Source organism: Colobus angolensis, unplaced genomic scaffold (genome assembly GCF_000951035.1).
Source record: "Colobus angolensis palliatus isolate OR3802 unplaced genomic scaffold, Cang.pa_1.0 Scaffold174, whole genome shotgun sequence".
NCBI lineage: Eukaryota > Metazoa > Chordata > Mammalia > Primates > Cercopithecidae > Colobus > Colobus angolensis.
This window is the reverse complement of record NW_012114866.1, coordinates 2,800,079-2,814,549: the sequence shown is the minus strand read 5'-3', so window position 1 is coordinate 2,814,549 and position 14,471 is coordinate 2,800,079. Positions and strand designations below refer to the sequence as shown.

General features: G+C 34.9%; 1 protein-coding gene across 2 annotated transcripts in view; it reads left to right on the top strand.

The window, feature by feature from the left end:
• TMEM135 (transmembrane protein 135) overlaps window positions 1-14,471 on the top strand; it is a 261,850-nt gene that overhangs the window by 240,598 nt on the left and 6,781 nt on the right. For both annotated transcript variants that reach the window (XM_011938485.1, XM_011938484.1), the window contains 5 exons: window positions 435-581; window positions 4,082-4,151; window positions 7,663-7,830; window positions 12,165-12,228; window positions 13,200-13,276. In XM_011938485.1, the coding sequence (XP_011793875.1) occupies window positions 435-581; window positions 4,082-4,151; window positions 7,663-7,830; window positions 12,165-12,228; window positions 13,200-13,276 (526 nt within the window). The remainder of the gene's footprint in view (window positions 1-434; window positions 582-4,081; window positions 4,152-7,662; window positions 7,831-12,164; window positions 12,229-13,199; window positions 13,277-14,471) is intronic.

The following is a 14,471-nucleotide window of genomic DNA, read 5'->3' as shown; positions in this document are numbered from 1 at the left end:
AAATGAGAATCTCATTCAATTGTAACTATTAGCCAAATTTAAGAAAAAATACATAGTTTTTGTGATTTTTTAGTGTTGTGATTTACTAGTATACCCAAGTCTACCTGGTTTTTTGAAAAACTCTAGGCATATGTTTAAAAAGCGGTGTCCCAGGTTAAAGGGTGCTTCATTAAGTGTTGTGCTGTATTTTACTTGGTCAGTTTGATTTTAAAATACCTGCATTATCAAACAAATGACTATTAATTTTTTTTGAGTATTCAGATTTTAAAAGTCTGTTTTTCTTCATAGGATGATTCGATTTTATGTAAATTGTGAAAATACTATCTCAAATGATAAGATATTTGTCTGTGTATTTGTTTATAAACAGTCTTTTATTTTTTTCCTCATTGATTTTTTTAAGTGGAAAATGCCTCACATTGTGCTCTTTTCTTTAGGTTCATTGTAGGAAAGGAAGAAATTCCCACACACTCTTTTTCACCAGAGGCAGCATATGCAAAAGTGGAACAAAAGAGAGAGCAACACAAGGAAAAACCCAGAAGAATGAATATGATTGGTCTAGTCAGGAAATTTGTGGATTCAATGTGAGCTCTTTATCTTGATATTTTAACCTACTTTGTCACTGTTTCATATGATATTTGTACCGTGCCATGGTATTTTTGTTTTCTGTTCAGGTAATGATGATCATTTTTCACCAGAAACTGTGCATAGAATTTTATAAAAGACACACAATAGCAAGTGAATATTATTTATTATTTCTGGCAGGACTGTAGACCATCATATGCCTTTAAAATAGGTTTACATAGAATTGGAATACTTTTGTATTTCAAAACAGGCAGAATCACAGGAGGCTATGATAGAGAACTTCAGGAAACTGATTAATATGTGTTGATTTAATGTGCCAAGTGTGGAAAGAAGGAAGCAAAATTCCTGAGAGAGATTCAAGAAGATTAAGGAATAATAAGGGACAACCCTTAAGTAAAGGATATTTTGTAAGAGTGAACATTTTTGGGGTTCTGAAACTGAAATGTTTTTATTTGTACATTATAAAAAGAAGTTTTCAGGTTTCATACAAATTTTCATTTATATTTCTAGTATAGATATTTAAGAAAATAAATTTAATAGTTTGAAATTAGATTATCAACCAACAAATAAAATCTTGGTAGTGATATTTTAGAGAGGGTGGAATGAGTAGGCAATAAAGAAAGTTAGGGGATCAACTATAGCAAGGGCTTCTAACCCCTGGGCCATGGACCAGTACTGGTCCGAGGCCTTTTAGGAACCCGGCCACACAGCAGGTGGTGAGCAGCAGGCCAGCGAGCATTACCGTTTGAACTCTGCCTCCTGTCACATCAGCAGTGGCATTAGATTCTCATAGGAGCACAAACCCCATTGTGAACTGCGCGTGTGAGGGATCTAAGTTGCGTGCTTCTTATGAGCATCTAATGCCTGATGATGTGGAGTGGAACAGTTTCATACTAAACCATCCCCCTCTCCCTCCACCCAGTCAGTGGAAAAATTGTCTTCCATGAAACCAGTACCTGGTGCCAAAAAAGTTGGGGACCATTGAGTTATAGGAAGCTGAGGTCCTTTAATAAATTAGAAAACCTATGTTTCACTCTTATTTTCCCTCTACCAGCGTTGTAACTTTGGACGAGAGATTTAACCATTGTGCATTTCCATTTTCTTGTCTGTTAACTGGGATTAATAATCTCTATTAAGAGTTGCTGTGAGCATTAAATGAGATAACATCTATGAACTTGCCTGACATAAAATATGAGCACAGGGAGGGTACTCAGATTTTTATTGAATTTAAAGGTTTTGTCTTCATCTTAACATACAATACATCTAAAAGATAACAGGAATAATTATGGTAGTTGAATTTATTAAACAAGTTCAAAAATAGTTATGGGTTACCTCAGTGGAGAAAAGGGAGAAAGGATCCTATTAATGGAAATAATTTCAATGGGAATCAGAGGGGAATGCAGAGAATGAATTATATGGGTAAATGATGCCTTGGGCATCAGAACTGATCAGGTCATTGCAGAACGTATCAGAGTAGCCTCAGTGGGTCTACTGGTGTGAAAGCAGATTCAGAATAATACAGAAGCAAAGCAAATAATACAGGAGACAGGCAGTCCAGGTCCTGGGAAGCCATTTATGAGTGACTAAGAAAGACTAATTGACAGTACAGTTGATATCAGGATTTAACTTCACTAGCAAAGAAAGGTTAGGCCAGGCATGGTGGCTCACACCTGTAAAACTAGCACTTTGGGAGACTGAGGTAGGAGAATCACTTGAGGCCAGGAGATTGAGACCAGCCTAGACAACATAGCAAGACCCTGTCTCTAAAAAAAATTTTAAAATTAGGTAGACATGGTGGCATGTGCCTGTAGTCCTGGCTACTCAGGAGGCTGAGGTGGGAGGATTGCTTGAGCCTAGGAATTTAAGGCTGCAGTGATCTATGATCATTATGATCATGCTACTGTACTCCAGCTTGGGTGACAGAGTGAGACCCCCATCTCTTAAAAAAAAACACCAAAACCCCAAAAAACAAAGGAAGCTTAACAATTTCAGTGTAGTTCTGGTAGCAGTGGCTGAGAAATGTCTTTGAAGGGGACACTTAAAAGTGTGAAGAGTGATGGCTTGCATGAGGCAGCCTTTCTCTTATTCACTGCTTTTCAGGCCTCTAGCTTTAATCACTCAGCAGCTTCACATGGCCAGATACACCTTAGCCTTCTAAAGATATAAGGGCTATGGCCAGTGTGAACTGAACTGTTGCTGTCACCCTTGACTAGGAAAGGCTGTATACTCCAGCTGTAGTGCAGAATTGGATTTCTGTAAAGGTCTTGCTAATCAATTTGCGAATGGCGTTGGAGAGGTGCAGAGCCAGAACATTGCTCTACGAGTTATTGTTATAAACAGGAAAACATTCATGTGGTTCAACCATGAAAATAATTAATTAGCTACAGTCTGAAAGAAGTTATAAAGACTGCTTGTTTTGGAACATGAACCCTCAAAGAGAGAGGGAAAGTTAGAACCATGTTAGATATTCTGCTTACTTTTTTATGCCTAGGGTGAATAAATAGTCTTGGATTCAACATGCTAAATAATTAAAATGAGTGCATCATGAACAGTAGTCCTCCCAGCAGAAATATTTATTAAACATTAGAGGGTTAAGTGGTTTACAGTTAAATCACAAATTAACTACTTTTGAATTACCACATGATCTCTATTTCTTTATTTCAACTGAATTTTGAATCCTAATACTATATCATGTTTCTTTTCCAGATGTTTTCTCTCAAATCTAATTAAGTATAAATTCCTGTAACCTGAGCACATTCTCATTATGACTTTTGCTCAAGTACTGACTTCATGGATGATTTATTACCATTATACTCTATAATAAGCAATTTAAAGTTTCCAAAAGACTTGGCAGAGTATGTACATAATATATACGTATTTTTTCGTATTTAATCACAAATACCTAACGGTGGTTTCTCTAGTCCATATTCAAGTATTTTGACTGCAGTCAGATAGTTGATACAATGTATCAAAAGGTAAGCAGCAAGTAGAAAAAGCAAAAATATCTGTTGTTCTTGCCTCTGTATGTCCTAAAACACCAAAAGTGACACACATTTAGAAGTAGTGAGTGGCACGGTGGCTCATACCTGTAATCCCAGAACTTTGGGAGGCCAAGGTGGGCAGATCACCTGAGGTCAGGAGTTCGAGACCAGCCTAACCAACATGGTGAAACCCCATCTCTACTAAAAATACAAAAATTAGCTGGGCGTGGTGGCGGGTACCTGTAATCCCAGCTACTTGGGAGGCTGAGGCAGGAGAATGTCATGAACCTGAGAGGCAGAGGTTGCAGTGAGCTGAGATTGCACCATTGCACTCCAACCTGGGGTACAAGAATGAGACTTTGTCTCAAAAAAGAAAAAAGAAGTGAGTGATGTTTTCTTCTCTTTTTCCTTTGTTTTTCTTGGTTACAAAGCTTTAAACAGATCCACAAACATATACAAACACATGGATATACACACTATAATTATAATTAGTTTACTTTTTTTGGGTTCAATTTCAGATGCAAACATGGACCAAGGCATAGATGTTGCAAACATTATGAAGATAATTGCATCTCTTATTGCATTAAAGTAAGTATATGGAAGTATGTACTTTATTAACAATTGGGAATGGGTATAGAAATAACTTACTTATTTAGAAATAATTTAAAAGCAAATGGAAAAGTTGACATTAATAACTGCTATCATTCTTTGAATTTGACTTCAAGAGATAAGAAATTTATGACAATAGGTGATGATTTAGCTTTCAGTATTCACTTACCAGATCCTTAAATAATTTAAAAATCAGCTTATTTAAAAATTGGCTTACTTAAAACTTACGATATAGAAGATAAGATGGGATAACAACAAGGAAACATAAAGTCATTAAAATTTGTACTTTGTAATGTATCCTCATTAGAACTACATCCTAGAACAGGACTCCCAGACTGCTGTGTGCCAGCTGGATCAGCACTCACACACATACACTGTATGCACTGTACCCAGTCTGGTACAATGGCATTCAATTTTGGACTTGTAAAACTATTACTTTTTTTTTTTTTAAAGCCATTGAGGTAACTGGAGCATGTCCACAATTGCTCTACATTAAGAGAGCTAACTATGCCTGGCATAATTTCCTGACTCCCTAGTGGAATTGTGTACTAGCGTGTCTCTCCCTCCTCGCCTGCCGTTGTGTTGTCCCTCCTCCCTTCCCCCATCACCACCACCTCTGGGAAGAAAGTTATTTTCTTTGCAGTCAGCATGGCACAGGTGGCACCACCTGCTGCAAGTTCTTTAGTTTTTTGTTTTTTTTTTTTTAAAGACAGAGTCTCGCTCAGCCACCCAGGCTGGAGTACAGTGGTGCGATCTTGGCTCACTGCAACCACCGTCTCCTGGGTTCAAGCAATTTTCCCATCTCAGCCTGCCGAGTAGCTGGGGTGATTACAGGCACCCATCATCATGCCTGGCTGATTTTTGTGTTTTAGTAGAGGCGGGGTTTCACCATTTTAGCCAGGCTGGTCTTGAACTCCTGACCTTAGGTGATCTGCCTGCCTTGACCTCACAACGCTAGGATTACAGGTGTGAGCTACCGCGCCCGGCCAAGTTCCTTAGTTTTGAATGGTGCTCTAACAGTTCCAATGATGTAGAAAGTTTATGTTCTTCTTACAATTTTAGTCTCTACTCAGTTGATGATGAGAAGAGCAGAGTTGTGCAGCACCCAAAAAGACAGCCCCTTTATGGTTGCTCTAGAAAGGAGGAACTGTCCCACATTAGTGCTCATGAAGGTAAACATCTGTGACCCAGTGTTGATGGTACCATTTGCCCAGCCCACACTTAGCTTCACAATTCCCCAGAATGACCAAGGATAAAACAGTAGGGTTTTGTTTTGTTTTGTTCCTCAGTTGTGCAATACTTTCTGACACTCTTTCCAAATTTGATTTCCTGCCTCAGTTTAAAGTGGCCAAAAAAAAAAAAAAGTAACATTGCTGGCAGTCCAAGTCAGCTGGTACCTGGATTTATTATTCCTTCCAACTAAACATGATTGTAGTTCAAAGGAAAACTTTAGATGGGGATCTAAGAGAAGTATTTGGATTAAACCAGAGGTATTTGAGAAATTTGGAGTGGGGGAGGTAATATTAAAAAAAATTGTATGAGAAAGTGAGAATTTCCAAGCAATAAAAAACTAGTGATTCTTTCAAATGTGTACCAGTACTGTAAACTTGGCAATTTATGTATAAATTGGAATACTGTATTATATCCATGAATGTAAAACTATTTGGAGACCTGTGAGTGAGGAATTTAAACCATAAACATGGTAGTGAAATTTTTTGACAATGAACCTCATTATTTCAAAAACTTAATTACACCATATGTTAAATCACATCCCTGAGTAAATACTCATATTAATTACATTGTCCTCAACATTCTGTACTCCATTCACACTAACTTTTTCTTGGTTCCTTACACCTACCAGCCTCTTAATTGGCTTTATATTTTCTGTCTGAGCTGTCTGAAATGTTTTTCTCATGCTAACTTCTCTTTTGGTTCTATTTCAATGTCACATCATTTACATGTCTGCCCTTAACATTTAATCTAATATAGATTGCCCTGTTAATGTCTATCCTAGTGTCTTGATTACTTCCTTCATAACAATTATTATAATCTTTTGTATTTGTTTACTTAGTTATTTTCTTTTCCACTAATGAACATGAAAGCTCCACGAAGGCAAGAACTCTGTGTCCTCCTCGTCACTGTTATCCCCAACATCTAGTGTAATGTTTGGCACATAACAGGCATTCAGCAAGTATTTTCTAAGTACATTAATGGGTGGATGAATAGTTCTCTTGAAAATAGTATGAAAAAGATTGTAATGTAATTATAATCCCTAAATCCTTCGATTATCATTATAAGGTTATCAGTGGCAAGATAGAAGTGTGACCATTTCATTCGTTTAACAAATACTAGGCAATTTCAGTTAAGCAGATGCTTGAGAATTCACAGTAATTGATTGGACAATTTGATTTTATGTTTTAATAAGGTATTAGGTAGTTTCAGGTAAATTAACCAGTGTTTCCTCATAGTAATTAATTTTTTTTCTAGAAAAGAAAGCTGTAGTCCAGGAAATACAAACCTGACTTTTGGGCATACACTGCTAAGAGTGTAAATATTTTCCCATTCCAGTCGGAGTTAGAGAGGAGGAGGAGGATGGGACACTGGTATTAACAATGTATTGGTTGAACTGTATAGAAAATACTATTCTTTTTGTTAATGTTTTGTGCTAATTGAAATTTTTCAGTTTAATATTAATTACTTATAGTGTCTCAGACATCTAAAATTCATCTTCATAAATATGGAAATGAAATTGACCAATAATAGTCATCCTCTCCAGATCTCTTTTGCCTTATGGACAGTTGAAGGAAATATAGAGAAATGTTAACAGTAAATTTGTAGTAGGTTTGCTTTTTCAAGTTTAATTTAATATACCTTAAAGCTACTACTCCCTAGAGATGTTTTAGCCCGACATAGTGGAGCACAGGAATGAAAACCTAGAGATAATTATGCACTCCCTGCCCCTTGGAAGTTCTTCTTACCTGACCATTTTAAAAGTTAGCACCAAAATTCTTAACAAATAATGAAAATATTTTTCTATGAAAATAATCCCTACTCATGCTAATCATTAAGAGTAGTTTTCTGTTAACATTTTTCAAGAGCATTTGGTTTTATTAAGTAGTTTTTGGAATTTTAGTGCTTTTGTATGTAAAACTCATTTGTGGTTTAGGAATTTAAAATCCTGATTATTGTCAACAAAATGTCAAGAAATGGAATTCTCGTGCATAGGCAAGCTTGGCCAATGCTTGTGAGACTTTTTAAGTCTTTGTAAATCAAAGAAAGTAAACTCATTCTAAGACTTCACTCTTATTTTTAAGGTAATTGTTTTAAAATTATTGTTTGAGGTTTTAAGGCTTTATTTTGAAAGTTGCTGTGCTATAAACTTAGATTAAATTTGTTTTGTCTTGTTTCTATTTTGAGATGGTAAATTTATATTCTATGAAAAACTTCAAAATTTGTTTGTAAATCAGATTTTCCTCCAAATTTCCTCTAGGGTTTCATCAGAATGTTTAGCGTGGGGTACTTGATCCAGTGCTGCCTCCGAATCCCCTCTGCATTTAGGCATCTATTTACACAGCCATCTCGGCTACTTTCTCTCTTCTACAATAAAGAAAACTTCCAGCTTGGAGCTTTTCTTGGATCTTTTGTTAGTATATACAAGGTAAGGCTTTTAGAAGAGGAAAGAAAAATGGGAAATAAATAACATTGCTATTGTTAGAATGAGAGATGGCCTTAGTTCACGTATTTTTTAATGCTTCTTTCTGGAATATTCATAGATATCTTGAACATAACCAAATCTATACAATGTATTGGGAAATAAGGGTGCAGAAATTTCTTCTTTTAAAATATTATTTAATATGCTTGAATGTGTAGACATGTTTGCATTTAGATATGGTATTAAACATTGTCAGACTCATTTTCTTTTTCAGTACATAGACACTCAGAAAATATGAATTTTTTGGATATTTTCAACATCAAAAATGATATTTATATGCCTGGTTTATTTGTTTTTTAAATCATATTTACTGCCTGGTTATTAGTTTAAATGTATTTCAGATCTTTCTAGCTGAAATAAACACTTGATAGAATCGGTGAGGATTTTCTGTTGTAACTTATATAAGCAATGACTTATATTCCTTCTTCCACCCACTCCCAGTTGCTACTACACAGTCTCAAATAACCAGAGTTCACACTCTTCCACCCCATTCTGTATGTTCCTATAAAAGTGCCCACACCTAAACATATATGTGGAGATCATTCTTAACCTAGTACTCTGCAACTTTAAGTGATGACCTTTTGCATAATGGAGTCACTAGTATGTAAATCATATTTTATTAAACACTTAAAAGATTCTTAATCTGAATATAGTCTCTAAATGGTTAATGTTGACCTAACACATGGACATAAAGATAACAACAGAAGTCACTGGGGGCTTCTAGAGGAGGGAGGGAGAGAGGGAGCAGGGCAAGGATTGGAAAACTAGTGCCTGGGTATCAGGATCAATCATACCCCAAACCTCAGCACCACACCTTATACCCCACAACAAACCTGCACATGTATCCCCCAAGTCTAAAAAAAAAAAAGTTGTAATTAAAAAACAAAAAAGAGATTAGAACACATACACACACAGAGGAATGACCACACGAGGACACAGGGAGAAGGTGGCCATCTGCTAACCATGAAGAGAGGCCTCAGGAGGAGCGAACCTTGAGCATACCTTGATCTTTGAACTCCCAGCCTGTATGACTGTGAAAAAAATTGATTTGTTGTTTTTTTGTTAATCTACAATCACAAATTGCTCACTTTTGCCGTAATTTTACTCTATAAAAGATATGTGGCCGGGCGCGGTGGCTCAAGCCTGTAATCCCAGCACTTTGGGAGGCCGAGATGGGCGGATCATGAGGTCAAGAGATTGAGACCATCCTGACGAACATGGTGAAACCCCGTCTGTACTAAAAAAAAAAATACAAAAACTAGCCGGGCGAGGTGGCGGCCGCCTGTAGTCCCAGCTACTCGGGAGGCTGAGGCAGGAGAATGGGGTAAACCTGGGAGGCGGAGCTTGCAGTGAGCTGAGATCGTGCCACTGCACTCCAGCCTGGGCGACAGAGCGAGACTCCGTCTCAAAAAAAAAAAAAGATATGTGTGGCTGGGCGCGGTGGCTCACACCTGTAATCCCAGCACTTTGGGAGGCCAAGGTGGGCGGATCATGAGGTCAGGAGATTGAGACCATCCTGGCTAACACGGTGAAACCCTGTCTGTAATAAAAATACAAAAACTAGCCGGGCGAGGTGGCGGGCGCCTGTAGTCCCAGCTACTCGGGAGGCTGAGGCAGGAGAATGGGGTAAACCTGGGAGGCGGAGCTTGCAGTGAGCTGAGATCCGGCCACTGCACTCCAGCCTGGGTGACAGAGCGAGACTCTGTCTCAAAAAAAAAAAAAAAAAAAAAAAAGATATATGTTTTGAGCACAGGGATTGTGGCTCATTTTGCAGGAACATGCAGCAGACATTCCAATATGTCTGACTAATGAATTAAGGACATTAAAGGAGTGTACATTTTCATAGATGGGATTTGTCTACCTTGCCTCTGTCTCCAAAAAAAAAATACATATTTTATTCATATTTTATTTCTTTGAATAAGCTTTAATGTATATTTTAATAAATATATTGAAAAGGATATATATTCTGTGGGTATATGTGTGTATATATATATACATTCACATATACACACTTTTTGTTGTTAAACTCAAATAAAATTAATGATGGGAAAACTGAATTCTAGAATTATTTAGGGTACCATGGTCAGTGTCATTTTCTGTAAAAATTTACACATACAAGATAGGTATGGATAAAATATTTTGAAAAGGAAAGGAGGAATAATAAACCATAGATAATGAATCACTTGTTATGAAATATTACTAATATTAAAAACATTTTCAGTATGGTTTGACTAGGAAGCATTACTAATGTATTTGAATATACAAGAGTTAAGGACACATTATTGGTAATTGCATGTTTATATTCACATTTACAAAAAATTTCTCATGTTACAGCATTTGTATTTATTCTTAATGTAAACTCTTAACTATTTACATGTGGATTATCTCCAACATTTTTATCCCCAGGTTGGTTATTCCCTACCATCTAGCATATCTCAGAGTGTGTTTTGTTTTGCTTTTTAATTTTTCATTTCTGTTACTATTTATTTACTTAGGTAATACGAACAAATGGTATTAAACTAACAAAAATACAACTGGGTCAGAAAATTTCAGAAAATATTCATGTGGTGTGTTCAAAAACTGTATGTGATATTTCAAAAACAAATTGCCCATGCTATAGTATCTTTGTAAGAATGTTAAGAGAAGGGCAGGCAAATAAACCTTGTTTTTCTGTTTCTTGGTGAACTGACCCTTTTTAAAAAATTTGGTAAGGTTCTTCTTTATCTCTGGTAATATTCATTGTTTTATAGTCTACATTTAATATTAATATAACTACTTCAACTTTTTAAAATTATTGTTTGATGTAATAATGTTTCCATTCTTTCACTTTAATTTTTCTGTCTTCATTTGAAAAACTGGTTTCTTTTAGGCTGCAGAGAGTTGGCCCTTTCTTATAGAATCTGATCATCTCTGTCTTCTCATTGGCATGTTTGTACTGTTTACATGTAATGTATTATATGTAAACATGTATAGTTTATGATATGATTGAGTTTAAACCCACTTTCATGTTGTTTTGTGTTGGTTCCTTTTTTTTTTTTCTTTTTCGGCCTTCTGGATTGATTGTGTATTTTACTGTGGCTCTATTCTATCTTCATGACTGCCTTATTATTTGTGCTTGCTTTCATTTAGTGGCTGCCTTAACATTTTATAATACACATTTTTAATGTATCGGCCAATCTTCAAGTAATGTTGTACTACTTCACATACAGTGTCAGACCTTACAACACTGTACTTTGAATGTCTCCTTCCCATCCTTTGTTATAGAATTTAACATTTATCATTTATTTTTATATGTGTTATACACTCCACAATATATTGTTACTATTTTTGTTTTAGATCAGGGGTCAACACACTTTTTCTGTGAAGAGCCAGATCATGACTCTTTTAGGCTTTGTGACCATATGGTCTCTGTCATAACTACCCACCTCTGCTGTTACAGTGTGAAAGCAGCTATAGACAATATATAAATGAATGAGTGTGGCTGTGTTTCAGTAAAACTTTATCACACTATAATTAGAACTTTGTATAATTTTCACGTTGTAAAATGTTGTCATTCTTTTGATTTATTTTTCATTTATTTTGGACTGTAAAAATGATTATTAGCTCCTGAGCCATATAAAAACAAGTGGCAGGCCAGATTTGGCTAGTGAGCCATAGTTTGCTGACCCCTATTTTAGATAGTTAATTAACTTTTCATGCAAGTAAATATAAGAAAAATATGTCTTCTAAATTTACCTTCACTTTTCTATTTCTAGAACTCTGCATTTCTTTTCATAGTTCTAAATTTTTGTCTTGTGTCATATTCCTTCTATCTTTAACATTTGTGTGAGCTCAGATCTACTGGTGATGGATTTCCTCAGCTTTTATTTGTCTGGAAAAAATATTTGTTTCATCTTCAGTTTTGAGAAATATTTTCTCTGGGTATAGAATTGTGGCCTGACAGACTTGTTTAGCCAGCATTTTGTTCTTGTTAAAATGGGAATGATGCTTTTCCTGGCATTTGATAGCTAGGCAAAAGTAGAATTTATGGATTTATTTTGAAAAATCAGTGCAATAAAAATATTATGTGTAATTTCTTAATAGAGTCTATCCAGAGTAATCACTTTATAAAATATTATTTTTCATAATTTTTCCAATCACATATTCAGTTTGATTTAGATAAGATCACTAATTGACCCGCAAGGTAATGTGATGAATTGATTTGTTATAGTTGTTTTCGTTTTATGCTTTTGTTTCTAGAAGTGAAATAACTGTAGTCATTGTATTTTCTCCTTAACTAGGGTACTAGTTGCTTCCTGCGCTGGATCAGAAACTTAGATGATGAACTACATGCTATTATAGCTGGTAAAGCAGTAATAAAAAATGAATAGTTATTATTGTATTAATCAGTACTAGGAATGAATTAGAAATACCATCCAATTCATCCAATTTCTATGGATCTTCCTTTCTCTATTGTAATAGAATCCCAGTTGAGGCACTTGTCCAAATACTTTGTGATGTTTAACGTATTAAGGCACTGTTGCCATCTGATGTTTTGAGTTGGCAGTATAATGACTTGGATATCTGTCCTGCTATAGGCCATAAATCCTAGCGAATGTGTCATAAAAGAACGTAAAGCCTTATAGTTACCATATAAGTGATTAATGGAAGTTCAAGTAGATTTCATTGAAAATTCTATTTTTACCATGGGAAAATGGCATATATTTTCATAATAACTTTTTAAAGGACCTTAATCATTTTATTAAAAAATCTAAGTATTATTTTCTATAAGTGTAATATATTATTAAATTAAATAGATAATTTATCAGGTATTGTTTAGGAATAATCTTAGTTATTAGTATTTGACACCTCCTCTCTTCCCCTGGCCTTGGTTTTCCATTTATAGAATGAATGAAAGCAGTGCTATGGAGAGAAGTATTGATAGCACTAAAAATTATTTGAATTATTTAATATTAGAAGAATATATGAATAAATATTTCCACTTAAAATCGAAATGATACCAAAAGGCTTTGAAAAATTTTTTTTTTAAATTGTATTTGGCAAGACCACTCCTCTTTAAAGTTAAAATAGAAATGTAAAGCTTCTTGTTATACATAAATCAGAATTGTTTATTTCTAACTCTGAATATCAATTTTTAAATAAAATATGCAATAATAACTCACCCCATTTTAATGTCATCTGGTGTATTACTGTCCTTGATTGTGTTGTAACAAGAGGTAGTGCTGATTCTGTGTAACTGAATTTACATTTCTGATGACATAATAATAAATAAACACTTTGCAATCTTATCAGTTATTTTTTATTTCTTGTTTCAGGATTTTTGGCAGGTATATCAATGATGTTTTATAAAAGCACAACAATTTCCATGTATTTAGCATCCAAATTGGTAGAGGTAAGCAAAATTTTTATGCATGAAAAGTTCCAAAGAATATAAAGCTTTTAGTTGCTGACTGTGTTAACAGCAAATATATATCCCAATGGCAGAAGTAAATTTTAATCCTCTAAAAGTATTTGCAAAGTTGATTCCCCTGTGTTTTTCTTTGTGTATGTGTGTTATTTTCAAATATACATTAAGTATAGAGAGAGTAGTGTAATTAACCTTCATGCACCCATCATGCAGATTCAACAGTTACCAGCATTTGCCCTGTCTCCTTTCATCTACGCTCCTCAACCCCACAGGTACCGAATTGTTTTAAAGCAAATCCCAGACATTGTATCATTTCATCCTTTAAAAAATCTCAGAGGAAAGACTCCTTAATGAATAAAGGCTAAAGGCTTCTTCAAAACAAACAAATCAACAATACCACAGTACCATTATCATACATTAAAACCCTCCCAGTAATTCCATAGTAATATAATATATCCAATTAGAGTTTATGTCTTCACTGATTATCTTATAAATATCTTTTTACAGTCATTTTATTTTAATCAAGTTCCAAACAAAGTTTCTTTTAGTTTATAATAGTTACCCCCCTACTACTGCTGCTACAGCTTTTCTTCCTCCTCCTCCTCCTTCCTTGACATTTATTTGTTGAAGATGTAGTTCATTAGTTCAGGGAATTTCCCAAATTCTGAATTTTGCTGATTGCATCCTCACTGTTGTTAACATGTTTCTTTAACTCATGAATTTTTAAAATTGTTAGATCTTGAGGCTTAAGCAAATTCAGGTTTAAATTTTTATAGGCGGTGACAGACATACTTCACATTTACTGTGTATGTGAACTTTCAATTGCATGACGAGGCACAAAAATGTCTGGTTGTCTCTCTTATTGTAATGCTAAGATTGATCAGTGGGCTTAGGTGTTGACAGAGCCAATATAAGGTTCCCCAGTAGCCTTTTAGCTAGTAGTTTTAGCAGCTGTTAATAATCACTGGGATTTATTATTTCATTAAGAGTTGTAAAATGATGAAAAATACTATTATTGTTTATTCTGTGTTTATTAGCTGAAATTGTTCTAAAAGCATTTTTCGTTTTCAACTGTTTGGTTACTCTGAAATATGTTGTTCTGGGAAGTCAAAATAAAATGCTTGATTACTTCATTTTTTTTTTTTTGTTTATGATATAGTCTATTAAGTGTGCAAAAGCT